Source organism: Syngnathoides biaculeatus, chromosome 13, assembly GCF_019802595.1.
Source record: "Syngnathoides biaculeatus isolate LvHL_M chromosome 13, ASM1980259v1, whole genome shotgun sequence".
NCBI lineage: Eukaryota > Metazoa > Chordata > Actinopteri > Syngnathiformes > Syngnathidae > Syngnathoides > Syngnathoides biaculeatus.
This window is the reverse complement of record NC_084652.1, coordinates 17,978,149-18,004,995: the sequence shown is the minus strand read 5'-3', so window position 1 is coordinate 18,004,995 and position 26,847 is coordinate 17,978,149. Positions and strand designations below refer to the sequence as shown.

The following is a 26,847-nucleotide window of genomic DNA, read 5'->3' as shown; positions in this document are numbered from 1 at the left end:
AGGAACATAGTGACCTACAAGAGCAGAGGTTAAAGCACGCAGGTGGATTATATCTTGTCCAGATGAAATAATCTGAAGGCGGTTACTAACAGTAAGGTAGTGGTAGAGGAGAGTGTAATTTGACAGTGTAAAATGGTGGTGTGTAGGATCACTCTGGTAGTGGGTAAAAAGATTAAGAAGACAAAGGTGGAGCATAGAACTATGTAGTTGAAGCTGAGAAAGGAAGAATGTTGTGCAGCCTTTCGGAAAGAGGTGAGAGAGACTCTCGGTGGACAGGAGGAGCTCCCGAAAGACTGGACTACAACAGCGAAGGTGATCAAAGAGACAGGAAGGAGAGTACTTGATGTGTCTTCTGGGAGGAAAGGAGAGAAGGAGACTTGGTGGTGGAAGCTCACAGCACAGGAAATCCAAGGAAAAAGGTTTGCTAAAGAGAGATAGAACACAGAGGACCAAGGAGAGGTGAAAGGAATCCATTGAGATGCATTGTAGGTTAAAGGTCGAGTTGGCAAAGGCAAAACAAGAGGCATATGATAACATACATGCCAGGTTGGGCATTAAAGAAGAAAAGAAGATGTGCAAGAGCAGTGGAAAATATAGAGGAATAAAGTTTTTGAGCTACACGCTGAAGTTATTGGAAAGGGGAGTCGAGGCTAATCTCAGCACAGCTCATCAGGAGGACAGCCAAGGTTAGATATTTTGGAGACAAAGATAGAGAGCAGACTTTAATGGTTTGGACACCTCCAGAGGAAAGAAACTGACTATATTGGTGAAAGAATAATGAGGATGGAGCTGCCAGGTAAAAAGAGTGAGAGGAAAACAAAAGAGAAGGTTGATGGATGTCGTGAAGGAACACATAAGGGCAGTTGGTGTTAAGAGAGGAGAATACAGGAGGTAGGCTTCCATGAAAAACAATGAGACGCTCTGGGGACCCCTAACGAGACAAGCCGAAAGGGGGAAAGGGGGGGGGGGGGTTCCAGTCCGCCGAATTATCATTTACGAAATCTCTCAAGTCAACATTTGTACTCAAAAGCACTAAAATACCATGTTTTTTGAAGACTGTTTTGTTTAACATTACGGTCTCATGTTTTGTTATCGGCAGTTTCGCTGAATCACGGCACCTCATCTTTCAGATTTTCTGATGGAAAAAATACTATTTTCTCTCTAATTTGCCGTCAAGTGAAGGCTGTCAATACGCCGATTTGTAAGTAAGACTTCAATGTGTATACAAAACAACTTAAATCAACTATTAACATTATGAGCGCGTGTCTGTGCACAAGAAAAGGCTAAAATTCCAGTTTTACTCAAGGCGGTATGGTTTAACAACGTCTCGTGTTTTATTCCGAAAAGCCCTTGTACCGGAAAAGGCTCTTGGTCCATCACGTAGAGGTGTCCGTCAAGTGTCAGGACACCTTCTTTTTTCCCCCTGCACAAAACAAACGCTCGCCTGGCAAAATGTTGGCTTGGCTGTCATTCCCCGTGTTGGTCCGGAGTACGTCGCTTCATTTGTAGTCTTTGTGGTAAGTCCTCAGCCGCGTTTGGACGCCTTCACGCTACCGTTAGCCTGTTAGCATAATGGATAGCTAGGGATAACGTTCGGTGTGCTTGCTCGAGCCGTTGTACTTAATTATCTTTTTTTGGTCACGAATTTGTCTCGTAAATTTGACAATATCCTCCTTTTATGTGTATTACTACATCATAATTCCTTCTTCAGGTTTCGAGTGTTTCTGTGTCGTTGGCTTCACCTGCCAAGTGGCAGCAGCAGCTCGTTTGACAGACAAGTCATATTTCGGAAAAACTAAACGTGACAAATGTCTCATCAATGGTATTTATTTTCAACCAAACGGATTTTGCTTTAGTTGGATTATTTATTTATTTTTTTTTTACTGATTGTGGTAGTGATCGGTGCTATTTGTACAAAAAAAGCCCATCCAAAAATATAATTAATCTGATTACCTACAGTTGGCACTGAATAGTGACGAATCACTACATTTCTACAAATTAAATAAATAAATAAATCCACGCACTTCAACATTGTTCCTTGGCATTGATGTTACAAGAAGGTAACAAAGCACTGCTTTTGTCCAAGTAACGGTCTTGGACTCACCTCAGCATGGATGCTTTGCACGAAGATGCCACAAGATGGCACCAGAGTAATAATTTGGTTTTGTCCAAAACCAAACCATCATGGATGAGTTCAGTACAGAGGATGGTTGGGTGGAGGTTTAAAAAAAATCCATGAGTAGGAGAATTTGCGAAGGTCGAATCACGAATATGTTGAGTTCACTGTACAGCTGTGCCTTGAGATTAGAGCGTCTTGGCTTGCAGGTTTATGAAAACATGAGCCATTGTTTGGCTGAATTTATTATTTTTTTTCCAATGTTGTTGTTGTTTCTTTCGGCTTGTCCCTTCCGGGGTTGCCACAATATTTTTTTAAAACAATCACATTGCTTTGCCTCATGACAGTCTCTATAAATTTTTTTGCTACATGCTGACTTGACTGATAAGATTTTTGGTGATACTCCATTCTAAATCCATATGGTTTAATATGATGCCCGTCTACCTTTTACAGCCATAAGAGTTTCAACTTTTGTGGTGAGAAGTTTTAGTAGTTTATGGGAATTTTTGCCCATTCTTCCAGAAATATATTTGTGAGGTGACACACTGATGTTGCATGAGAAGGCCTGGCTCAACTACTCGGAATCAACCCAAAGGTGTTCCATTGGGTTCAGTGCTTGGCTCAGTTCAGGGTTGCCTGTCCAAAATCTCCAAGCTTGTTGAAGCATTCTGAGCGCCTTTGACTGCAACTCAATGGCTAATATTTTGGACATTTCTGTCTTGTCTTCAAGGTTTCACACTGTGCCGGTAAGTTATTCCAGAAGTAGGAGAGATGCCTGTGGAGAGCGGGAGTGGCAGCATTGGTGGCAGCGGAGGCGGTGGCACCAGTGCGGTCCGACAGGCCAAGCAGAAAAGGAAGTCTCACAGTCTGTCCATACGTAGGACCAACAGCACAGAACAGGAACGAGCCGGCTTCCTGCAGAGAGACATGCAGCTGGACACACAGGTTAACACTTTTTTCCCTTTTTTTCCCTTTGTTTGAAAAACATGGGTCACAAATAAATTTTGGGGGATATTCCACATTCCTAAAATTCCACTCTTTCCAACTTAAAATTGCTCAAAATTTCCAATAAAATCCTCAAATTGTTTTAAATATTTTCTAAATCGCAAATATGCGTCAATCTAAGATGACACAATGCGGCGACGCCTAACGGGACAAGCCGAAAGGAGAACAAGAAGAAGAAAATTCCCAAATTCAGGCACATTTTACCTATTCACAGTGTTCAGCTCAAGACATGTTGGTGTCACGTTCCCAAAATTTCCATAGTAAAATTCTCAAATTATGGAACATTCTACACATTTACCTCCTCCTTCCACCTTTAAAGTTTCCAAATGTTCATAGTAAAAAGTAAGTAAAACTGATCTCCTCCTCCATTTCTTGACCGTTTTAAACCATTACAAATCTCATACCACTTTTCAACAATTCAATCAATTCCAGGTTTTCAGCATTCATAGACTATTTTTAATTTTTTTCTTTTTTCAAAATCAAATATGATGCACATGTTAAAATATGACAGTGTCATAAGACTGACGTGTTGCTCATAAGACATCTAAAGAGAGTGTAAGCCATTTACCATACACTTTTAATGCTTGCGCCTGCAAGCCGAAGCAACAACAGACTTTTTCTTCGTACGTTACATATATTATTTTCATGAATTTTGTAATGGCACAATTGACTCACAAATTGTTTTAACTGTCCAGTTAACGTGATACATTTTTGTTTTACTGAAACAATAAATGAAAATATTGTGCAATTTCTTAGATTCTGTTGAGGAATAATAAATCAGGGATTTAACAAAAAAGTCCCCATTTTTCCTAGTTATCTTTGAGATTTTTTTTAAATCAATGTTGTAATGGCACAATCTACCCACCAATTGTTTTAGTCAGTGATTAGTATGATTGTTTTTGTTTTACTGATTCCTCCCACATCGCAAAAACATGCATTAATTTGGAGACTCCAAATTGCCCCTAGATGTGATTGTGAGTGCGACTGTTGTCTGTCTCCATGTGCCCTCCGATTGGCTGGCAACCAGTTCACGGTGTACCTTGCCTACTGACCGATGATAGCTGGGATTGGCTCCAGCAGTCCCGCAACCCTCGTGAGGATAAGCGACTTAGAAAATGGTGGATGGATGGATATTAGTGTCATGGTTCACTTGGCTGACTCAAGCAGCTGTATGGACTGTTCAGTAAAAAATGACGCACTGCTGACACAAAAGAAAAGGTTCAAGATGACTTTTTGTACGCAAACATCATGGCTTCGTCGATCATCTCTTTACTTTTATTTATTTATATTTTTGTTAAGATCATCAATCGTGTCTTGACTTGTCATTTTGTCAACCTCATCAATCATATCTTGACTTTTTACTTTGTTGGTTCCAGTCGTGTGATAATCTTGAATGTTTGGCCAGAACAGAGGTGAGTTTGAATACATAGTTTAAATTCCCAATGTCATTAAATAGTTATTATTAAAATCATGAATCTTTTGAGTATTATGTTAGGCATAGTACTCTATAGCTGTGGTGATATCCTGTAGAATTAGTTTATTGTGAAGAAATGTAGTCCTATTGTTCTTTTTATAATTATCATCATTATCATGAGTATTTTGAGTACTGTCTAGTATGTTAGGCATAACATAGCTGTGGTGGTGCCCTGTACATTTAGTTTCATTTTTCCTCACCTTCTGAAACTTTTTTTAACTCATTCACTGCTCTCCACATTAAAATTCATCAACTGGTATCCAGCAGTTTACAACCATCAATGAATGTATTTGTCAAGTATGTTTTCCAATGGGTGGATGTGTTAGGTCTCACCAGCTTCAAGCTTCTACATTGATGTAATAATGAACAGAGATTAGTAGAAGGGAGCGTTGTATCAGGTAGGATTTGAGTTCAGAAGAGCTTTTGGGTAGAAGGTAAAGAAAGATTAGCAGACTCTTGGCTTGCCACGTCATTTATGACTGAGAAAAATGTAAATTCAAAAAGTTTAGTTTTGGAACCTCACACTTTAATTACGTGTGTACTGTATATGTACCGTATACAGAGAGTATATGTTGCATTAAGTAGTAAAAAGTGTGTCATGATTTTGAAAAAGATGACAAAGTTCATGACTGATTGGCAAGTAGCACGTAACAAAGCCAGAGACATTCATCTGGAGCCAGTCCGTGAGTCAGCATCACTCACAATCCTTTCTTCTTTTTAGTTCAGCATTACTGGAGTGTTTCAAGCTTCAGTTTGGAGGTCATGCCACACCATTTAAATCGAATTCAAGTCTGGACTTTAACTCAGCCACTCCAAACATTCATTTTGTGTTTTTCTGTTTTAATGTTCCCCAAAACAGACCCAAAAATGTGTTTTAAATTCAATACACCACAGAAAAGAGTAATGAAATGGATGACTGGATTAAAAAAAAAATATCTGACAAATATCAAATTTTTTAATTTCCAGACACTGTATGTTTGGGGGTGCTTTGAAAATCTTACCTTCAGCTGTCAATCAAGTACTTGTTTTGCAGATTTGTTGCCCTTCTGGCTGCATGCGGTGTGAGAGAGGAGTGATCTACAGCACACAATATATTACAGGCTGCACAGAGTCGATCTGCTTCTTTGTTTCTCTCCAAATTCAGTGAGCTGTTAGTAAACAGAAGGACTTGTCAGCTGCGACGGTTTGCGAGACGATGATGAGGTGGGGGATAATCCATGGCACAGTGCAACTTTTGGTGGCCACAGTCATATACTGTATATTTTCTTCTTCCTCATCCTCCTCGCCCGTGATGCAACTGGCTGACATGTCCCTCTGTCAAGGAGAGTGGTTGATCATGGACATTCACTCTGTACTCTGACCACTGCTGGACTGATGTTGGGCCGTGGGGTGGCCGATTCTGTGCAGTTTGCTGCTGCCTTGCAACACAACACGTGTAACAAGATGGCAGAGACATGTTAGCACTTAAGGGATGTTTTGAGTTGTGGGCATACTATGATGGCTAACTGGACACTATACTGGTAGAACTGGGTCTGTTATGAATGAAGAAGTGGAAATTCTGCCAAATGGCCTCTGCATTGAATAAGGGTCCTAGGTGTTTATATAGTGAGGAACTGGAAGCATATGCCCAAACCTCTTGATGTCGCTTTGATCATTTTTAGCCCACACACAAAATCTGAAAACTTTGGAACATCTCAAAGAATCTTAAACTGCACATTTTTTCAGCACTTCAAACGTATTTAATGTATTTAGAAAAAAAACATTACATTTTGAGGAATTTCAGGCCATTCAAAAGTTGACTTGATGCTTTGTTTTGCATTATTGTCCTGCTGCAAAAGCATGCTTGTGCTTACGGTCACAGACTGATAGATGAACATTCTCATCGAGAACTTTCTGGTAAAAAGGAGAATACTGTCCCCTCCAAAAGTATTGGAATAGCAAGGTAAATTCCTTTGTATAAGTATAGTGAAGACATTTGTCTTTCAGAGAAAGGATGAATGATACATGAATTCATAATTCCAGCTTTGCCGCATACTTCCTCTTTGCAATGTTAAATTTCTTTAGTCAGCTGGTTTCTGGTGCAATTATATAGGGCCCTATGCATACTACAATATGCAACCTCTATAGCTTGACGCAGTCGCACAAGTTTAGCAGTGACCCATGGCTTGTTGTTATTGAATGTGCGAAATGACTGTTGGGCCACATACCTATTCACAGAAACTGATTTCAGATGTAATGATGTCCGTATATTTGTCCATGCTGCCAGCTGAATTTCCAAAGACACTTCAGTATATTTTTGCTTCTTTGGTCCATATAATCTCTTGTTCTTGTGTGCGTACATGTGCGTGTGTGTGTGTGTATATTTTGCAGGACTCCAAGCTTCCATTGTCTCTGAGGAGCAACCTGGTAGATCTGTTCACTCAAATCGAGAGGGAGTTTGAGAACCTTTACATTGAAAACCTTGAACGTAAGCACGATTAAGTCATGATATTAAACATAACTCCTCTTTTTTTTAATATTGTGTCCAAATAACATATTGTTACCTCACTCCTCAACGGGAATTTTCTTTTTTAAAACTGCTCGCAAGATTTGAATGTACCTCACTAAGCCTCTGAAGCCCAAATTAATGGGGCAGGCGGGGGGTTGTTTGGTAACTGGATTGTGCTTGCGAGCGCATGGCAAATGATTTGTATGTCGTCGTTCTTCCTGATGATTGGTTTCTTAAAAAACACAAAGAAACAACCCCCCCACAAACCTCCACTTTGTTTTGACAATCCAGTGAAATTTGCCAATTTTCTTTTGGAAACCTGGCCATTATTGTTAAAAACATTTGCTGAATCATAGGCATTTCCACACTACGGTCACGGGAGTGCTGTAGTCTATCCCATGTCTAAAATAAAAGTTTTGTTTTGGATCTTGCGGGATCTTGATGCCAACAAACTTTGTTGTAGTGATTGGAGGAGCTACATTTAGTCAAGCTATAGCCTTGTATAATTAAAAAAAAACATGATTTTCTGCCATCTTGTGATATCTGTAAGCGATCACGAGCCTCTTTAGGTCTATTAGGATTTTTTTGATATTGCAGAACACGTTGAACTAGGTGTTGAACGGATGTCATTTGATCAACAGTTCGGCGAGAGATTGACACATTGAATGAACGCTTGCCAGCTGATGGACAGACAGTGGAGGGGGCAGACTTGACCAAAGGAGCATTGAAAACAAAAAGTGAGTCACAACAAAATCTTCATTTTTCACAGTTTGATTTGTTTTTATGGTGCTATGTGGTCTACACAGCGAGCCACAGCACCAGTCAGCTGTCCCAGAAGCTAAAGACCACCTACAAGGCCTCCACCAGCAAGGTAGTGTTTTGTTTTCACTTTTGTGTCTTTCATCAGAAGTCTTGAAGCCAGTAGGTGGTACTGATGAATCTCTCTTAGGAGTGATTGTCACAAGATGTTTGGTTAAGTTTGGATTTAGCGGAGATGACTATTTTATGGGAGTCTTCAACAGTTGTTGCCATGCTCTACCCGCACAAAATGGGAAATGCTGTGGTGTCTTGAGATACAAGTGACCCGACATGACTTTTTTTTTAGATGGGCTTCAAGCTGTTTGATGCCACTTCCATCTGAAGTCTACTCCCAAAGTAAACATAAAACAAATGAATTGGATGCTTTTCATTTGAAACAATGACAATGCTTAGCTTTTACAACCTTTAGCTTAATGCTAACACAGAATGAGATAACACGCCAGAGATCGTGCACGTGACGTCACCGTTTTTACGGTGCCATATTGCCGGTCAAACAAAGCTGCTTGGCAGTGCGAGAGTCGTTGAACTGAAGCAGATATTTCAAATTGCCCGAGACCTGTTGTGCTATTGGTTGTCACAAGAGACGTGATAGTTCTTCAAAGATATCATTCCATAGAATACCATCTGAAAAGACCAGAAAAGATTGATGCACTTCAGCAATTAAACGAGATGGATGGTGCCCAACGAAATACACATGCCTGTGTAGCGATCATTTCACTTCAGGTAGGAATTATTCTCAATCTCAAAGTATCAAGAAGTATTTATAATGCCAAGTTGACTCATTTGAGAACGATGCGTATTTAAAAAAGTAACAAATCGTCTGGCGGCACGGTGGTTCAGCTGGTAAAGGGTTTGGCCTCGCAGTTCTGACGTCCCTGGTTCAATCCCGGACCCGCCTCTGTGGAGTTTGCATGTTCTCCCCGTGTCTGCGTTGGTTTTCTCCGGGGCACTCCGGTATCCTCCCACATTCCAAAAACATGTAACATTAACTGGACACTCTAAATTGCCCCTCGGTGTGATTGTGAGTGTGGCTGTTTGTCTCAATGTGCCCTGCGATTGGCTGGCAACCAGTTCAGGGTGTACCCCGCCTCCTGCCCGTTGGCAGCTGGGATAGGCTCCAGCACTCCCTGCGACGCTCGTGAGGATAAGTGGTGAAGAAAATTTAATGGATGGATGGAGGGAATAAACCGTCTGTCACAGAGAGGTTTACGGAGGTTAATGTGTGGCAGCAATACGCTTCCGTGTATGGCGGAGACGATTCCCTGCCTTAATTTTTTTTAGGTAATGGATGCGAGTTTGTGTAAAACCAGCGGTCATTGATTTAAATATTGGGAATTCTGTTGAAAAAATATGAGTGGGTCTATCACTGTGGGATTTATTCCTGATTAGAGACGGTGGCTCCGAAGAAACAGAAAGCAGAACTGCAGGTAGGAGAAATAAAGATGCTGAGATTCTCGCTTGGTGTGAACAGGTTGGATAGGATTAGAAATGAGCTCATTAGAGGGACAGCCAAAGTTGGATGTTTTGGAGACAAGGTGAAAGAGAGCAGACTTCGATGGTTTGGACATGTTCAGAGGCGAGAGAGTGAGTATATTGTAGAAGGGTGCTGAGGATGGAGCTGCCAGGCAAAAGAGCGAGAGGAAGACCAAAGAAAAGGGTGATGGATGTTGTGAGGGAGGACATGAGGACAGTGGAGAGGAGGGTGTACGAGACAGGCTTAGATGGAAAAAGATGACACGCTGTGGCGACCCCTAACGGGACATGCCGAAAGAAAAAGAAGAAGAAGAGAACAGATCCAACAAGGAAGAATTTGTATACATCCAGACTCTTATACGCTTTCAAAATCTTCTTTGTAAATCTCGACGACTTATTCACCAGATACACGTGTATATCCAGTTGTCCAAGAGAAGGAAACGAATTAACGGTCAAATTTCTTAGCGGCGAAAACATCGACTTTGGTATTAAATATGGATCCTCTATGCCAAGTGTCTCTTAATTTTCCACATACCTTAATTTATTATCACCTTCTAAATGTTTAACGGTATCGGACAAAACTCTGGGTGTCGTGGCATCAGACAAATTTTCGTTTCGTCTCAACGGAATTTACTTTCAACAATGCTTTGTTTGACCAGCAGTATAGCGACGTAAACAAGAATCACATGATTTTATGACGTAGGTGCAGGAGCTCTATAGACAGGCTAACGAATAGTATTCATGTACCTATGTTATGACGTTTAAAGCAAATGATATTTGAGGACTTTTAAATTGCCTGTATGTGTAAATGTATGTACGAATGGTTGCCTATCTGTGTTAGAGTAGAACTTTGCTGGTGACCAGTTCAGGGTATAAGTACTTTACTTCTCGCCGATATTCGGCTGGGATAGGCTCCAGCTCAGCAGTGACACTAGTGAGTATAAGTGGTATAGAGGATGGATGGATGGATGGATGGATGGATGGACAGATGGACACTGAAGCAACCCATGTCGACAGACACTATATCAATTCTCCAAGATTTATTCTTTATCCTCTGAAAGCCGACTCTCCCAATGTGTACAGTAAAGGGTTCCCTCACTACTTCACACTTCACTTTTTGCGGCTTCAGTGCTTCACAGGTTTTTTTTTTTTTTAAATTAAAGTGTCTGTCAGGACCCCAATGCACCTTTTATATTTAATATCATACGAATCTTAAATCCGTTATGAAGGCAACATTTTTATTTTTTGATTATCTTTATTATTATTATCTGCAACAAATGATCGCACTAGGCTGTATCCGCCGATAAAGGACGGAAACGTCGCGGAAACAGCCTATCAGGGGTGTGACCTAGGACGTTGTGACAACAACATGGATCCCGTAGGAATACACTGTAAGAACACCGAGGAATTTTCCGATAATTCGAGGGATGAACATTATTCTGAAGGGTCCCACGAAGACGCTGAAGAATACGAGTTTTATGAAGGCGTTAAAGGTTATCATAGGTTAAGACTGGAGCATTGTAAAGTCGAACTGTTTTTGGTCCAGACCCTCTCAACCCGAGAACTCCCAGTATTTAGATTTTTTTTCAGCAGTTGCATCCTGTTGACAAATACACTTCCTTATAAACATAATTTTGCATGTTTTTGTCGAATCGAAGCAGTTTATGCATTGGTCATGTGGTTGTGATGAAGCAGTATGCGCACCGACGCAAGGATTGCTCCGTGAGCTCGACGCATGCTTTGGCACATGGGTGTTACGGAACCCATCACTACTTGTCACCACTTTGCAATCATTTCACAAGGGAACACTAATTTGCGATACATATGATTTAAGTTACAAACGTGGTCAAAGAATTAATCAAACTATCTCAAGGCACCACATGGTGGCTAAAATGGCTGATTTGAACCACAGCAGTCTTCCTTTATCTTGACTTCAGTTCTGGTTTCTTGAGACTTTTTTTTTTGTGGGTCGGTCTACTTATGATAGACTAGGTTTCATGGTGTTAAGTCAAACTGTATTCGGGGGCTGAATTTTTCAAAAATTGTTGAGAGAAGTATGTCTACCAAATGTCATGTTAAGTCAGAAAAAATTGGTGACACTGAAGAGCACAACTGTTTTGTTGTTGTTTTTTGTGTGGCTTTCTCTGCTCGAAGCCGCGTTCAAACTCTTGCCACGCTCCCATCATTGGTGGCGCCCGCAACTTCAGTGTAAGCGGCTGGGAGTTGTGGGGTGGAGACTCATGGGTAACTTGTCCGTTTGTTCCCCCAAATCCAACACCCACAACCCCGTCCCACCAATCCACCCCCCCACCCCTCATGTCCCGCGATGCATGAACAGCCCAGCAGGGGGATCCACTCACCCTCCCCCAGAGGCTTGGTCATTCAAATGTAGGACTTGAATTTATATTTATTATTAATCATTAATGGTCTTATTTCACTAATCAACACGTTAAGTTGTTGCTTGTCATGTTGGTATTGTATTCTAAAATGTGATATACAGCGAGTGCACATTGTAGAACAGAAAACAGAATACACACATGCATTCCAGAAAAGGGTGCAATAAAGTACATATATGTAGTTGTATATATGCGGTAGTGTATATGTACAGTGAAAAAAATGAGTATTTGAACACCCTACTATATTGCAAGTTCTCCCAGTTAGAAATTCTGAAATTTTCATCATAGGTGCATGTCAACTGCGAGAGATATTCTAAAAAGAAAAATCCAGAAATCACGATGTATGATTTTTTTTTTTTAACGACTTGTGTGATACAGCTGCAAATAAATATTTGAACACCTGTCTATCAGCTTGAATTCTGCCCCTCAAAGACCTGTTAGTCCGCCTTTAAAAATCCATCTCCTCTCCATGTATTATTCTGAATCAGATGCACCTGTGTGAGGTCGTTAGCTCCATAAAGACACCTGTCCATCCCATACAATCAGTAAGACTCAAACTTGTAACATGGCCAAGACCAAAGACCTGTCCAAAGACACCAGAGACAGAGTTGTACAACTCCACATGGCTGGAAAGGGCTACAAAGAAATTGCCAAGCAGCTTGGTGAAAAAAGGTCCACTGTTGGAGCAATCATTAGAAAAAGGAAGAAGCTAAACTTGACGGTCATTCTCAATCGGAGTGAAGCCCCATGCAAGGCATCACCTCGTGGGGTCTTAATGATCCTTAGAAAGGTGAGGAATCAGCCCAAGACTACACGACAGGACTTGGTCAATGATCTGAAAAGAGCTTGGACCACCGTTTCCGAGGTGACTGTTGGTAAAGCACTAAGCCGTCATGGTTTTAAATCATGCATGGCACGGAAGGTTCCCCTGCTTAAACCAGCACATGTCAAGGCCTGTCTTAAGTTTGCCAATGACCATTTGGATGATATAGAGGAGTCATGGGAGAAAGTTTTGTGGTCAGATGAGACCAAAATGGAACTTTTTGGTCATAATTCCACTATCCGTGTTTGGTGGAAGACGAATGATGAGTTCCATCCCAAGAACACCATCCCTACTGTGAAGCATGGGGGTGGTAGCATCATGCTTTGGGGGTGTTTCGCTACACATCGGACAGGACGACTGCACTGTATTAAGGAGAGGATGACTGCAGCCACGTGTTGTGAGATTTTGGGGAACAACCTCTTTCCCTCAGTCAAACCATTGAAGATGGGTCCTGGCTGGGTCTTTTAAAATGACAGTGACCCGAAGCACAAAGCCAGGCAAATCAAGGAGTGGCTCCGTAAGAATCATATCAAGGTTCTGGTGTTGCCTAGCCAGTCTCCACACCTAAACCCAATATAAAATCTTTGGAGGGAGCTGAAACGTTGTGTTTCTCAGCGACAGCCCAGAAACCTGTCTGATCTAGAGATATACTTATTTGCAGCTGTATCAGACAAATACATCGTTGAAAAATCATATATTGGGATTTCTGGATTTTTCTTTTTAGATTATGTCTCTCCCAGTGGACATGCACCTACGATGAAAATTTCAGACCCCCCCATGATTTCCAAGTGGAAGAACTTGAAATATGGAGAGGTGTTCAAATAGTTATTTGCTTCACTGTAGTTTAGAGTGTTTCATAAACATGAAGCGGTTACTAAAGGTAATGTACATTCATAATGATCCATCCATTCATTTTCTGTACCGCTTATTCTCACTTGGGTTGCGCTTCTGTTGGAACCTATTCAAGCTATTTTTCGTGTGAGAGACGGGGGCTCAACTGGTCCCCAGCCAATTGCAAGGCACACATAAACAGACAACCATTCGGACTCACATTCACACCTGCGGGCAATTTTGAAACTTTATTCAACCTACCATGCATATACAGTGCCTTGTGAAAGTATTTGGCCCCCTTGAACTTTTCAAAAGTTTTACACATTTCAGGCTTCAAACCTAAAGATATAAAATTTCATTTTTTTTTTGTCAAGAATCAACAACGAGTGGAAACAATCGTGAAGTGGAACAAAATTTATTGGATATTTTATACTTTTTTAACAAATAAAAAGCTGAAAAGTGAGGCGTGCAATATTATTCGCTCCCTTTACTTTCAGTGCAGCAAACTCACTCCAGAAGTTCAGTGAGGATCTCTGAATGATCCAATGTTGCCTGATGATGATAAATAGAATCCACCTGTGTGTAATCATGTCTCTGTATAAATGCACCTGCTCTGTGATAGTTTCAGGATTCTGTTTAAAGTGCAGAGAGCATCATGAAGACCAAGGAACACACCGGGAAGGTCTGAGATACTGTTGAGGAGAAGTTTAAAGCTGAATTTGAATACAAAAAGATTTCCCAAGCTTTAAACATCTCAAGGAGCACTGTGCAAGTAATCATATTGAAATGGAAGGAGTATCAGACCACTCCAAATCTACCAAGACCCACTGTCCCTGTGAACTTTCACCTCGAACACGGACAAGATTGATCAGAGATGCAGGCAAGAGGCCCATGATCACTCTGGATGAACTGCAGAGATCTACAACTGAGGTGGGAGATTCTGTCCACAGGACAACAATCACTCATACACTGCACAAATCTGGCCTTTATGGAAGAGTGGCAAAAAGAAAGCCAGTTCTCAAAGATATCCATAAAAAGTCTCGTTTAAAGTTTGCCACAAGCCACCTGGGAGACACACCAAACATGTGAAAGAAGGTGGTGTGGTCAGATGAAACCATAATCAAACTTTCTGGCCACAATGTAAAACGATTTGTTTGGTGTAAAAGCAACACAGCTTATCACCCTGAAGACACCATCCCCACTGTCAAACATGCTGGTGGCAGCCTCATGGTTTGGGCCTGCTTTTCTTCAGCAGGGACAGGGAAGATGGTTCAAATTGATGAGAAGATGAATAGAGCCAAATACAGGACCATTCTGGAAGAAAACCTGTTGGAGTCTCCAAAAGACCTGAGACTGGGAATTAGATTTAGTTCATGATTTCAGGAGAATGATCCAAAACATAAAGCCAAATCTACAACATTCACAAATAAATGTATCCTGATGTTAGAATGGCCAAGTCAAAGTCCAGACCTGAATCCAATCGAGAATCTGTGGGCAGAAGACTTCTGGTCACAAACGCTCTCCAGTCAATCTCACTGAGCTTGAGCTGTTTTGCAAGGAAGAATGGGCACGAATTTCAGTCTCTCGATATGCAAAACTGATAGAGACATACCCCAAGCGACTTGCAGCTGTAATTGCAGCAAAAGGTGGCTCTACAAAGTATTAATGGAAGGGGGCTGAATAATATTGCATGTCCCACTTTTCAGGTTTTTATTTGTTAAAAAAGTTTCAAATACCCAATAAATTTTGTTCCACTTCACGATTGTGTCCCACTTGTTGTTGATTCTTGACAAAAAAATGTAATTTTATGTTTCAAGCCTCAAATGTGGCGGAAGGTTGAAAAGTTCAAGAGAGCTGAATACTTTCGCAAGGCAGCATTTGTAATGTGGGAGGAAACTGGAGTACCTGGAGAAATTCCACGCAGATGATGTTCTCCACATGCCAAACTCCATACAAGTGGGGGTGGGATTTACTGTGAGGCAGATGCACTAACCATTTGTTCCTTCTTAGTCGTGGTGGCATTAGGCTTTGGCATTATTTAAATTTATGCTGGTCAATTTTGTGTCACTGTGCAGCTCCTGGCTCGTGATCAAATTCAAACTTAGCTTTGCGTACGCTATTGGCCACATTTTAAAACCACACACACAGGCACGTACACGGCTAATCAGAGAGAGGATGGGCTTCCTCTGAGGGTCCCGCACTGCACTTTACTATCTTTGATTGGTTTGGAGTTCAAATAGGTTTTATGGGTTTTCTTTAAAATTGCAAAGATTTTCTTTCTTTCTCAAATGCCTGGGGATACTGGTAGACCCCGCTCCCCCCTTTTTTTTTTTTTTTTTTTAAAAGACCATCCTGAAATTAGAGAGTATATTCAACTATATTAGTCAGACTCTAAAGCCCTGTCGTATCCCCCAAAAATAATCATCCATAAGATTTTCAGCACCACATCCGAATACTAATTCGGTTTTCTCACAAGACATTTGTGAGGGCGCCTGAGATTTAAATTTCAGTCGACAACAGAGGGCGGTATTAGGTAACATGGATATCTTATGCACTTGAAAATTGATGAATTTTATCTAATTCATATTACACATACACAATAGGAATACCATGTTTATATTAGTGAGGCACATGTCTTCGTCTTCCACCAAACATTCTTGCCTTTAGTTCAAACACCATAAAACCATACTCGTACGTCACATTGTACTGTTTGTGCGGGTATCCCTTTTTTTTCATTAGCAACTTGCTGCTTTGGTACATCGTAACACATCATAATCATCCTTATTGTTAACGTGTGACAAGGAAACACAAGTCGCTCCACGTTCATTGGTTTACCTCACCTCCATCCAGCAGCCACAACTCAACAATCATACTCACACTTCACGTATGTTAGTGAGTGTGTGCGCGCACATTTGCGTGTGTTTGTGTTTGTAAGTGTACATGTGTGAGATTCTGCATTTATGTGTGTATGACTGAGTGAATTTATGTGTGTTTTTGTATGCGTGAGAGCATGTGTGCATATGCAAATGAATTGTGTGAATGTGTGTGCGTCAATGTGTGAGTAAAAGAATCTGTAATAGTGTGAGCTTGTAATTCCGTGTGTGTGCATTTGTTCGTTTATGATCTTTGCACACTTTTTTCCAGTTGGAACTTATTTAGTGGCCTGTGTCCAAAACCAGCCCAGAATCCAGTTTGTATGATTCCCACCTTTAAAGTAATCAGCTCAAGTAGTCAATAATAATAATAATAATAATAATAATAATGCAATATTGGCATGCCTGACACCGATTGCTAATTGACAAGACACAAGTGTGACTTCAAATTTAATTTTTTTTTTTTTTTTTGGGCCCTCTCAGTAATCTTGCTGCGTCAATAAGTGCTTTGTTCATTCAAGTCCATTTCAGTTCATCTTTTGTTTTTTATGTTAAATGTTGTTTTTGAAGGCACATATGCATTCATCATTTGGTTTCTTATTAACCTTGGAATTATTAATGCAGAAAATATTGCCGCTGTTGCTTCTTTAGCCTTGATTCTGCAAGTTCCCCGCTAATTACTGATCCTCACTCCCACTCTTCCACTTCCTCCTCACAGGCTTCCTACATAAGTCGACACATATCTGGACCAAGGAAAAATACTTTTTACATGACATTTCAATCAGTGTGTGTTCGTATTATTTATTATTAAACGTGCTAGTCCAACCTGGCTTTTTTCTGACCAACCAGTCATGTCACACTCAGGCGAATTTGAAATCTGGTTGGTTAAAAAAAAAACAGTCCAATTGCTAATAGAGTTGACATTACATTGGGTACCTGATTGTGAAGACCTTGAGCCCACCAAATACGGAGGCCGAAATCTGATTGGACAAAAAGGAAGAACAAAAGTAATTACCATCTAATTACTAGAAGCAGTATTGCTGTTAGAAACGCAACCAAAAAAGAGAGAATTAATTAATGCAATTTCATGGAATTTACGCAAAACAATATTTCCTATAGGACATAATATAAATTCAATTAATCTGTTGCAGACACCTTAAAATATGAATAAAATATTGATTTTTATAGATAACTATAGTTTTACATAGACCATAGTGTGAAATGAAGTGGATAAATTAACCCATAACAGCAGTTTTACCTTTATTGAAGACTATGAATGGGATATTGAAGAAACCGAGGAGGCGAGCGATTCTACAAGTTCTATTGAATCTGTCACTTGTAACTTTGTCGTCTTTTGTCAACAGAGCTCAGCTAACAAAAGAACCATTCATACCAAGATTCACACCTACGGGCAATTTAGTCTTGAATTGCATTTTTACGACATGTGGGAGGAAACCGGAGTACCCGGAAAAAAGCCCACGCAGGCATGCATTGAACATGCAAAGTCGGGTGGGGTTGAAGATAGGAGCCCGCATGCCCAAAAACACATTTAGAAATCCCTTTAGTTAGATCAAGTAATCTTAAATGATAACTCATAATAAAATAAGACATTAAACCCTGTACAGGTTAATAAGTAATTGTTTAAATTCACAAGTCACACTTTTTATAATGAAAACCCCAAAAATGTGATAAAACCAGAACAAAATTTAGAAAACAAAATGGTCAAAAAACAAATTATGTAAAAATTAGTCCATACGAAAATTGAGGTTCCACTATATTACAGCGTTGACAAAGTTCTACATTTGACAAATTAAGTCTAATCGTTACGAGCAGTCCAGGATTGTGTGTGTGGAACTGTGTAGGAACCCTGCAAAACTATCTGTCTTTTTGTAGTTAACTATCTGTCTCTCTCCCAGATAGTGTCCAGTTTCAAAGCCACCACATCCAGAGCTGTATGCCAGCTGCTCAGAGAGTATGTGGGCCACCGAGACGGCATCTGGGACCTGAGTGTGACACGGAACCAACCCACCGTACTTGGGACCGCATCTGCAGGTCCTGAGCACCCTCTCTTTACCTTGTTCTATTGCTTTTGTCAGCATTTTTTTGTTCATTTTGACACAATCTAAATTGAAGGATGCCTATGTTTTTATGACGCTCTGCTATAATTAGAGATTTGTTTTCCCAAGTTTGATTTTTTTTTTTTCCTTTAGTCAAAAGGGGAAATAGGAGAATTTCCGCAAAAACTCATTCAAAATAATAACCCAAATGCTCCAAAAGGGCATATACTTTATCTTCTGTGACGAATGATGTAGGCCTCATCTTACTGATGAGCTGTGATGTCTCCATCTTTAGCTGTATATCTGAATTATACTACAGTGGCCAAGGTGCACACATCAGAAAGGAGCACCACAATGTTCAATGAATTGAAGCTAAAAAGAAAAGCATAAAATTTTCTTTTAGTTCTTTACATTACATTTAGTTATGTCATTACTGTTTGATTTAATAAAGTACAACAATATGGTGTGCTACTTTTCTTCATTATTTTTTTTTTTTAATCTATTTTTGTTTTTGTGGAAAGTTTCTATGTATTACTATTAATACCAAACAGGATTTGAGATGTTATGAGTTATGAAAATAGTCATGGAATGAATTAAACATTACCGTGAGCCTCGTGAGGATAAGCGGCTTAGAAAATGGTGGATGGATGACTTAAACATGTACCTATAGCCACCACTCTACTGTAATGAAAGGGGAATATCCCAAGTAGACCAGCTTTGTTTTTTTTATGTATAGATAGATGAATGTATTTTTTTTAAAAAACAAAATCATGTGATCCAAGTGGTGATCTCATTTGTTTTGCGTTAGACCACACGGCCATGTTGTGGAGCATTGACACAGGCAAATGTCTGCTCAAGTATCTGGGCCACCAAGGATCAGGTAAGAGTTTAGTCATCTCTCCTCAAATGTGGACTTCGAAGAGATGACCCATGAACTTGTTTCTTTTTTTGCTTCTCCTCAGTCAACTCCATCAAGTTTCACCCCACTGAGCAGATGGCGCTAACTGGTAACCACTACTCCTGATGTAAATGACATCAAGTAGACATACAATATGCTTGAAATAGCCACAAATTTCCATGAAAGCAGAAATATGGTTTATAAACGTCTCTTGCAGTAGTAGTAGTAGTAGTAGTAGTAGTAATCATGGTGTATTGAAGTTGACTTAGACAGTAGACATTCTTAAGGAAAGCGCATTTAATCTCTAATCTAACGATGAATCGATTTGATGTTTCGAAAACTCTTCAGCCTCTGGAGATCAGACAGCTCACGTGTGGAGATTCCTGGTGCAACTGCCCACGCCGCAGCCCGTTGCCGATGTCACTGTAAGCCTAAATGTCCTTTGGCTTTCCACTTGGGCTCAACCATTTTAGAACCAATCTAACTGCGATTTTTCGGCCCGATATTTTCTGATCAATTCGTCTCCTGATTTTATTCAATTCAAGGTTCAATGCAATATTCACAATGTACTGTGTAACATTTACAATTGAGCAGAATACTGCTTCATGCAATTAAAATGTAAAACTGTATTTGTTTATATTTTACAATTTTTTAAATTTTATTTTTCACAAAGTATTTTTTTTCCTCATGTTGAAACAATCATAGATGGCTATTTTGGACTACAAGCAACATTAGCATTTTTAATAAGGAGTACAACATTCATTTATGTGTGCATGATGACCCAAATTCTAACACGTTTAACAATGCCCCAAGTCGTTCTGTGAGAGATAACTTACAATTTTTCCAAAAAATAACATTAAATTAATGGCAGTTTTTCTCATTTTACAAAAAAAAATCAATGGAAGCAAGAAAGCTTAAAACACAAATCTCCAGTGAAAAAAATCTTTGTTAGTGCAACTAGTTTTCAAAGGATGTAACCTGTCAAACAACCAACCAGAGTTCGTCACCTCATCTCAACATGAATTTTTCAGCAGCCACCCTGTGAGGATGATGTGGACTTCTCCGACAAGGACGACGTGGACACTGATTTGGACGGGCCTAACGAGTGCCCCTCTGTGCGCATTGCAAGTACCACGCTACGCAGCCACCAGGGGGTCGTGATCGCTGCCGACTGGCTGGTGGGCGGGAAGCAAGTGGTGACGGCATCCTGGGATCGAGCTGCCAACCTCTACGACGTTGAGACGTCAGAGCTGGTGCACTCACTCACCGGTATGACCGTTGGGCCACTTAATCTGTTTGAAATCGACAGGTTGACATGATAATTTAATAAATGACAACAACTGAGTCAATGAATTCTAGAGTCATGTCTGTGCGCAGGTCACGACCAAGAACTGACACACTGCTGCACTCACCCCACCCAGCGACTGGTTGTCACCTCTTCCAGAGACACAACCTTCAGGCTGTGGGACTTCCGAGACCCGTCCATCCACTCAGTTAACGTCTTCCAGGGACACACAGAGTCAGTACACACACATACACACACAAAAGCCAGTTTTTTGCAAAACCTTGTCAAGGTGTATTTCATGATACAGTTATATATATATATATATATATATATATATATATATATATATACATCGTTAACGAATGAGGTCCATTGACAATGAGCATTTACTTTATTGCTTGGATCTTGTACGACTCGGCAACTTCTCTCCTCATTACAGCACGGTGACGTCGGCCGTGTTCACAGTGGGTGACAACGTGGTGTCGGGCAGCGACGACCGTACTGTCAAAGTGTGGGACCTGAAGAACATGCGCTCACCCATAGCCACCATACGTACGGACTCAGCTGTTAACAGGTAGAACCTCACAAAAGTTCCCTTATGATTTTGATGATGTAGCAGGCAACATGGTGAACCAGTGGCTAACACATTTGCCTCATCAATCATGTTCTCCCAGTGCTTACCTGGGTTTTTCCTCCAACATTCTAAAAACGTGTTAGCATTTAGATGCCCCGTAGCTCAGTGGTTAGAGCACTGGTTTGGTAAACCAGGGGTTGTGGGTTCGTATCCCACTGGGGCCTCCACTCCCTGAGAAGCGTTGTGTCAGGAAGGGCATCCGGCGTAAAAATTGTGCCAAACATATATATGCGTTCATCTGTGATGACACGCTGTGGCGACCCCGAAAGGGACAAGCCGAAAGAAACACACACACATTCTAAAACGTGTTAGCATGTAGGGCTGCCACGATTAGTGAATTATTCACAATAACAATGATCAAAATTGACAATTTAATAGGCTTATTGCATGATGAAGCGTCTCCTGATTAGTTATTAGCATTATTAGACAAAATGTTTTGCCAACTTCCTTCCACAGAGCAGAGGTGAAGGTATCACAATTAGACTTTATATGATCTGATCGGTTTGAGTGATATCAGCCGATGATTAGTATCTTATAATGATCGGCGACTTCGGCTTTCATGTCATAATTTGCTGGTTCAATGTCATTGTTGATTGGCTCTGCAAAAGACATTTACTCTGCATCTAACTGGTAAAGTTATTGTTCCAGATACACCCACTGTATGTCATTTGTTGTGGTGTGTGTAGGATCAGCGTGTCAGTGAGTCAGAGGATCATCGCTCTCCCTCACGACAATCGTCAAGTGCGACTGTTCGACATGTCCGGCGTGCGCTTGGCGAGACTGCCGCGCAGCAACCGACAGGTCAGAACGATTGACAGTTGTGAAAATATATAAAGGCTTTAATTGTTCTCAGAAGCAAACTCCTCTTCCGTAACTCTTTTTCAAAGGCCTTGGAGCTATGAGTGATGCGATAAATAAAACAATAAGATGACTAACCCTCCATGTATTTTGGGAATATTTATCAGCTCGCAAACGAGTCATGAGGTTCCTTTTGCAATGAAGCATCACAGCGAGAATTTTATCAAAACAACTCCACTTAAATGTATCTAACCTCACAAATTTTTCTGTCTTAAATAACATCCAGATATTCACTATGGCTGGGTTGCACGTGACGTCACGCTTGTTCACCCGGGTTCTTGACTGCCATTGTTGCAGACAGTCAGCTGTCCATCGTCATCATGCCAGATTTTTGTTGCATCTGCGGATGTGGAAATTGCAGAAACAGAGACATTGGGAAGCATTTTTTTTCCGTGTTCCAAAGATTAGATTGCATGAAGGAGAAGATACAATGGAGTTATCGAAAAAAACAAGAACTAAAGTGGCTTGCAAATATACGCTGTGCAGATCTGAACGAAGCTCGAGTACACAAGGCAAATGGTTATTTGAAAGTCTGTTCTGATCATTTTGTAAGCGTTAACCATGTGTATTTCTTCTGTCCGAATATTCTATTTCAGGGAAGTCTTTCAGATCCTTTGAAAGTACGCTGTCGTGGAGAGTATACGGATCAATATCTTCACAGAATTTGATCTTCTGTACATATCAAGCTTTGGCGACATCATCGAGTGAATTAAAGTATGCAGAAAACATCCGCCCCTCGCCGCTTACACATGGGTCTGTGGACGGTGCCACGATGATGTCGTCTGCAACGCCTAGCTTGTCTGTTGAAATGGCGGCGATTATCACGCGACTGCAACCCAACAATAGGCAATATCTATTCTGCGTGACTGAGCAAAGAGGCGTGGTTTTATAACACTTGTTAAACATTTTGAGGTTTTAAAAATATTCATAAATTTGTTCTCAAGCTATACTCGCCACTTTAAATTGGTTAAAATTCCCCAAAATGACCAAGTGGAGACAGCCCAGTATTAGTATTTTTATTTTATTTTCATTTTTTTTATATGAACTGGACCTATGGGCTTTCAACCTCAAACTGATGACACAAAAATAATTACCCGTATAGTCTCCCACACATAAATACATTAAAACCAACTACACCACACTAATTATTGAAGCCCATATAAATTTATTAAAAGAAACCTCTTAAAATATATATAATCGCTTTGACAATAAGGAAAAGAAGAATCCCTCGCTCCAAATAAAATGCCTGTTTCAAGCGGACAAATGTTAGTTGAAGTTGAGCATAAAACTGAAGAAAAATTTTGGGATTCAGTGTCTTTCCCAGGAACACAGTGGACAGTCAGAGGTGGGATTCAAATCTCTGACCCTGGTCACTGGTCAGTGTTATATCCCTCAATCTCATACCCATATATATGCTCTCTGCTTTGTGGGAACTCTTGCTGGCGCTTAGTTGGGTACCGTCTCTTCTTCTTTTTGCTTTTCATTAAGTGCAGCGCTGCATTTGTTGTATGATATGGTTTTACGAATGAACGCAATCCCTAAATTCAGAATTGCTTCTATACTGTCTGTTTGTGTGTGTGTTGGTTTTCAAGGGCCACCGCCGTATGGTGTGTTGCTCAGCATGGAGTGAGGACAACACATCGTGCAACCTGTTTACGTGCGGCTTCGACCGCCAGGCCATTGGCTGGAACATCAACATCCCCGCCCTACTGCAGGAGAAGTGACCCCCGACGCCGCCAATTCTGGCCGACTGACCACCACCCACCAAGTCTCGCAGGGCTTTTGTTGCCAACACGTCACTGGAGTTTTCGTATGTCTATCAAACGTACAACAGCTCAGCTTCACGAGCGAGAAATGATGCTGACCTACACTGAAGTCTGTGTGTGGTGTGTGTGTGTGTGTGTGTGTGTGTGTACACACACGTATGTTTGTCCTTCAAAACAATGCCCCATTGATGAAAAAACAAGCACAACACACTCCAATGCACAAGTCTCACAACACTATGAACAACACCATATGATAAATTTCTTTTTTTTTCCTTTCATGGGGCACCACTAAATGCGAAATGGTTTCCAGGTATGTGTTCCTGAGAATAATTTTTTGTGTTCTATTATGATGAACATGCCCGCCAAATTTCATGTCGACTGTGTTTGGAACCCCTAAAATATTTTCACCAAGGTACATACACTTAGAATAATGTCACTTTGCCGGGAAAAAAAAAGTTAAATCCTACTAAATCTTCAACATTTAGGTATTTATTTTTAGCAGACATAACTAAAGTTGTGGCCAGAGATCTGTACGTTCGCCAGGTGCCAATTGCAGCTTGAGCTTCACTTCATTAGGAACATCTGAGAAAACGTGACAATATTTCACATTGCCAAGTTTCTATTAGTAGCTGTTGTGCTACCCCCTATTGGTGAGAAGTAACAATTTCGTTGAATTTCGCCCAAGATTTGAATATTCTTTGGTTTCGAAAACATTCATTTTGTCTGTGTACTGGTATTGTTTTTTTTTTTTTTTTTTTTTTTTTAGACATCACACACTTTTTGCCTTGTGAAGGCAAACTTCCCGAGAAGTGTATAAAACGTTTTCATAGTTTTACTTAAGTGAGCGCAACTCGTCTTTCATGGAGGACTAAAAAGTGCCAGAATTAAATCATCAATAAATCCTTCAAATAATTAGGTGGTAAGTTATCATATTTGGAATTAAATAGTGATTTTCAGTGTCACTTTTTCATGAAAATACGATTCCTAATATTTTAATTATTGATTTCATTTATTCACCCGTCAAAAAAAAATCCATGAATAATTGGAAACCAGATCCTTAAATAAAAGTGGAATGGTATTTTATTGGATTCTCAACACTGCTGAGCCGGTTCTGGGTCGCTGGAGCCAATCCCACTGACTTCGGTCGAAGGTTAAACGACACCCTGAACTGGTCGCCAGTCACTCGCAGGGCACAAACAACCACTTACGTGTCCATTCGTTGAGTGTGAATCGAACCCATGCTGGGACTAAAGCCAAGCGAATGCACCATGACACCATCAGTGACCCGCCCAATTTAATAATTTGTCTTGTCAATTTTTAGTTTGCCATATCTATAATAATATCATAAGCCACCGGCAATGCGATTGCGACTGGTGCACATCTGCCTCACAGTTCAGAGGTTGTGGTTTCAAATCCAGCCTCACTTGTGTGGAGTTTGCATGTTCTCATCGTAACAGTGAGTTTTCTCTGGGTATTCCGGTTTCCTCCCACATCCCCCCCCAAAAAAATTGGGAACTGTAAAATGCCTTTAGGTGTGATTTGGAGTGCGACTGTTGTCAGTCTCCATGTGCCCTGCGATTGGCTGACAACCAGTTCAGTGTGTACCCCACCTCCTGCCCGTTGATAGCTGGAATAGGCTCCAGCACTTCCATGACCCTCGTGAGGACAAGTGTCTTGGAAAATGAGTGAATTGCTCACAGGTGCAATGGTTGTTCCGATGTGCTCTGCGATTGGCTTGCGACCAGTTTAGGGTATATCCCGCCTCACTCCCAAAGTAAGATGGGATAAGCGCCACCACACCTCCAACCCTTGTGATAAGTGAAAGAATGGATGGATGTTTATTTGCCACCTTAATTCCAAATCGCTATTTGTCCTTGCTAATCAATACTTGAAAGAATCCACACACAAAAAAATGAATAGCTGTTTACTGTCAACCGGTCGGTTAAATTGGATGCTCTGGTTTATTATCGATATGCTGTTATTCAATATTAATAAGTAATAATACACAGATTAGGGAACATGCAACTATCTTGTTTCATGTCATAATTGTCACTTTGTAGACTTATTTTCTCTCTAGCAGTCTTTTACTTCAAAAAGAAGATCTCCCTGGTTATATGTGAATCTGAGCATAACAAAGTGAGAAAAACGTTTCCATCTGGTGCAGTTTTGTCATCATTGTAACGATGTAACCGTTACACGTCAAGCAAAATAAAAACTAAGTTGACTGACGTGTCATTTCTTTTCTGTGTTCACCTGCTGGACACTAATAAACACAAAACATTTCTTGATCTATAGACAGTTGAAGACAGAAGTTTACGTCGACTGCGAAACAAAACAAAAAATTTTGTCTCACTGTCTTGGAGTCAAATCAGACTGAAACCTGTTTCAGGTCAGTCAGGATCACCAAAATTTTGATTTTGTTAAATGCCACAATAATGAGAATTTCCGAGATTATTAGATTATCAATATAGATTATTTTCTTCAAGGTCAAAAGTTTCAATACATTTCCTTAGTATCAAGTAGCATTTCCTTTGAACTGCATATTTTGGGTCCAACGTTTTGGGTCTCCTTCCACAAACTTCTGACCCCCTGACAGGACTAGTGTAACTGAGTCAAGTATATCAGTCGTCTTGCTCTGACACACCTTTTCAGATCTAATTTGAACTATTTGATGAGATATTGTAATTGGTTTGCTGTTTGTTGGGAGCATTTAGGCCTCCCTCCTATTTGCTTTACTGAAGTGTGGATAGACATTTGATTTTTCTTTATATTTTTTTTTTAACAAAATTTATTACACCTGTGTCCAGAGGCCTCGTAGCTCAGTGGTTAGAGCACTGGTTTGGTAAACCAGGGGTTGTGGGTTCGTATCCCACTGGGGCCTTCACTCCTTGAGAAGTGTTGTGTCAGGAAGGGCATCTGGCATAAAAAAATGTGCCAAACATATATGTGGCGAAGCTGATAGGAGCTTTTTATTACAGCTGAATCCAATGTTTGAAACCATTTACCATTTAATTTAGTTTGTTTGAGATGAGATTTTTATTTTTAGTGTAG

General features: G+C 40.4%; 1 protein-coding gene across 3 annotated transcripts; it reads left to right on the top strand.

Annotated features, from left to right (window-relative positions):
* Window positions 1–1,343: 1,343 nt before the first annotated feature.
* On the top strand, window positions 1,344–26,020 carry LOC133511137 (WD repeat-containing protein 37-like). Of its 3 annotated transcripts, none has more exons than XM_061839796.1 (14): window positions 1,344–1,517; window positions 2,847–3,061; window positions 6,966–7,062; window positions 7,725–7,820; window positions 7,890–7,954; window positions 18,215–18,350; window positions 19,164–19,235; window positions 19,318–19,362; window positions 19,602–19,678; window positions 20,285–20,522; window positions 20,631–20,772; window positions 20,978–21,112; window positions 21,859–21,973; window positions 23,623–26,020. In XM_061839796.1, the coding sequence occupies exons 2-14, from the start codon at window positions 2,888–2,890 to the stop codon at window positions 23,752–23,754; spliced, it is 1,524 nt and encodes a 507-aa protein (XP_061695780.1). In that variant the 5' UTR covers window positions 1,344–1,517; window positions 2,847–2,887; the 3' UTR covers window positions 23,755–26,020. The 3 variants fall into 3 exon arrangements, with proteins under 3 accessions (XP_061695780.1, XP_061695781.1, XP_061695782.1); XM_061839797.1 differs by having other exon boundaries at window positions 1,348–1,517; window positions 20,288–20,522; XM_061839798.1 differs by lacking the exon at window positions 23,623–26,020 and adding an exon at window positions 22,627–23,606 and having other exon boundaries at window positions 1,348–1,517.
* Window positions 26,021–26,847: the final 827 nt, after the last annotated feature.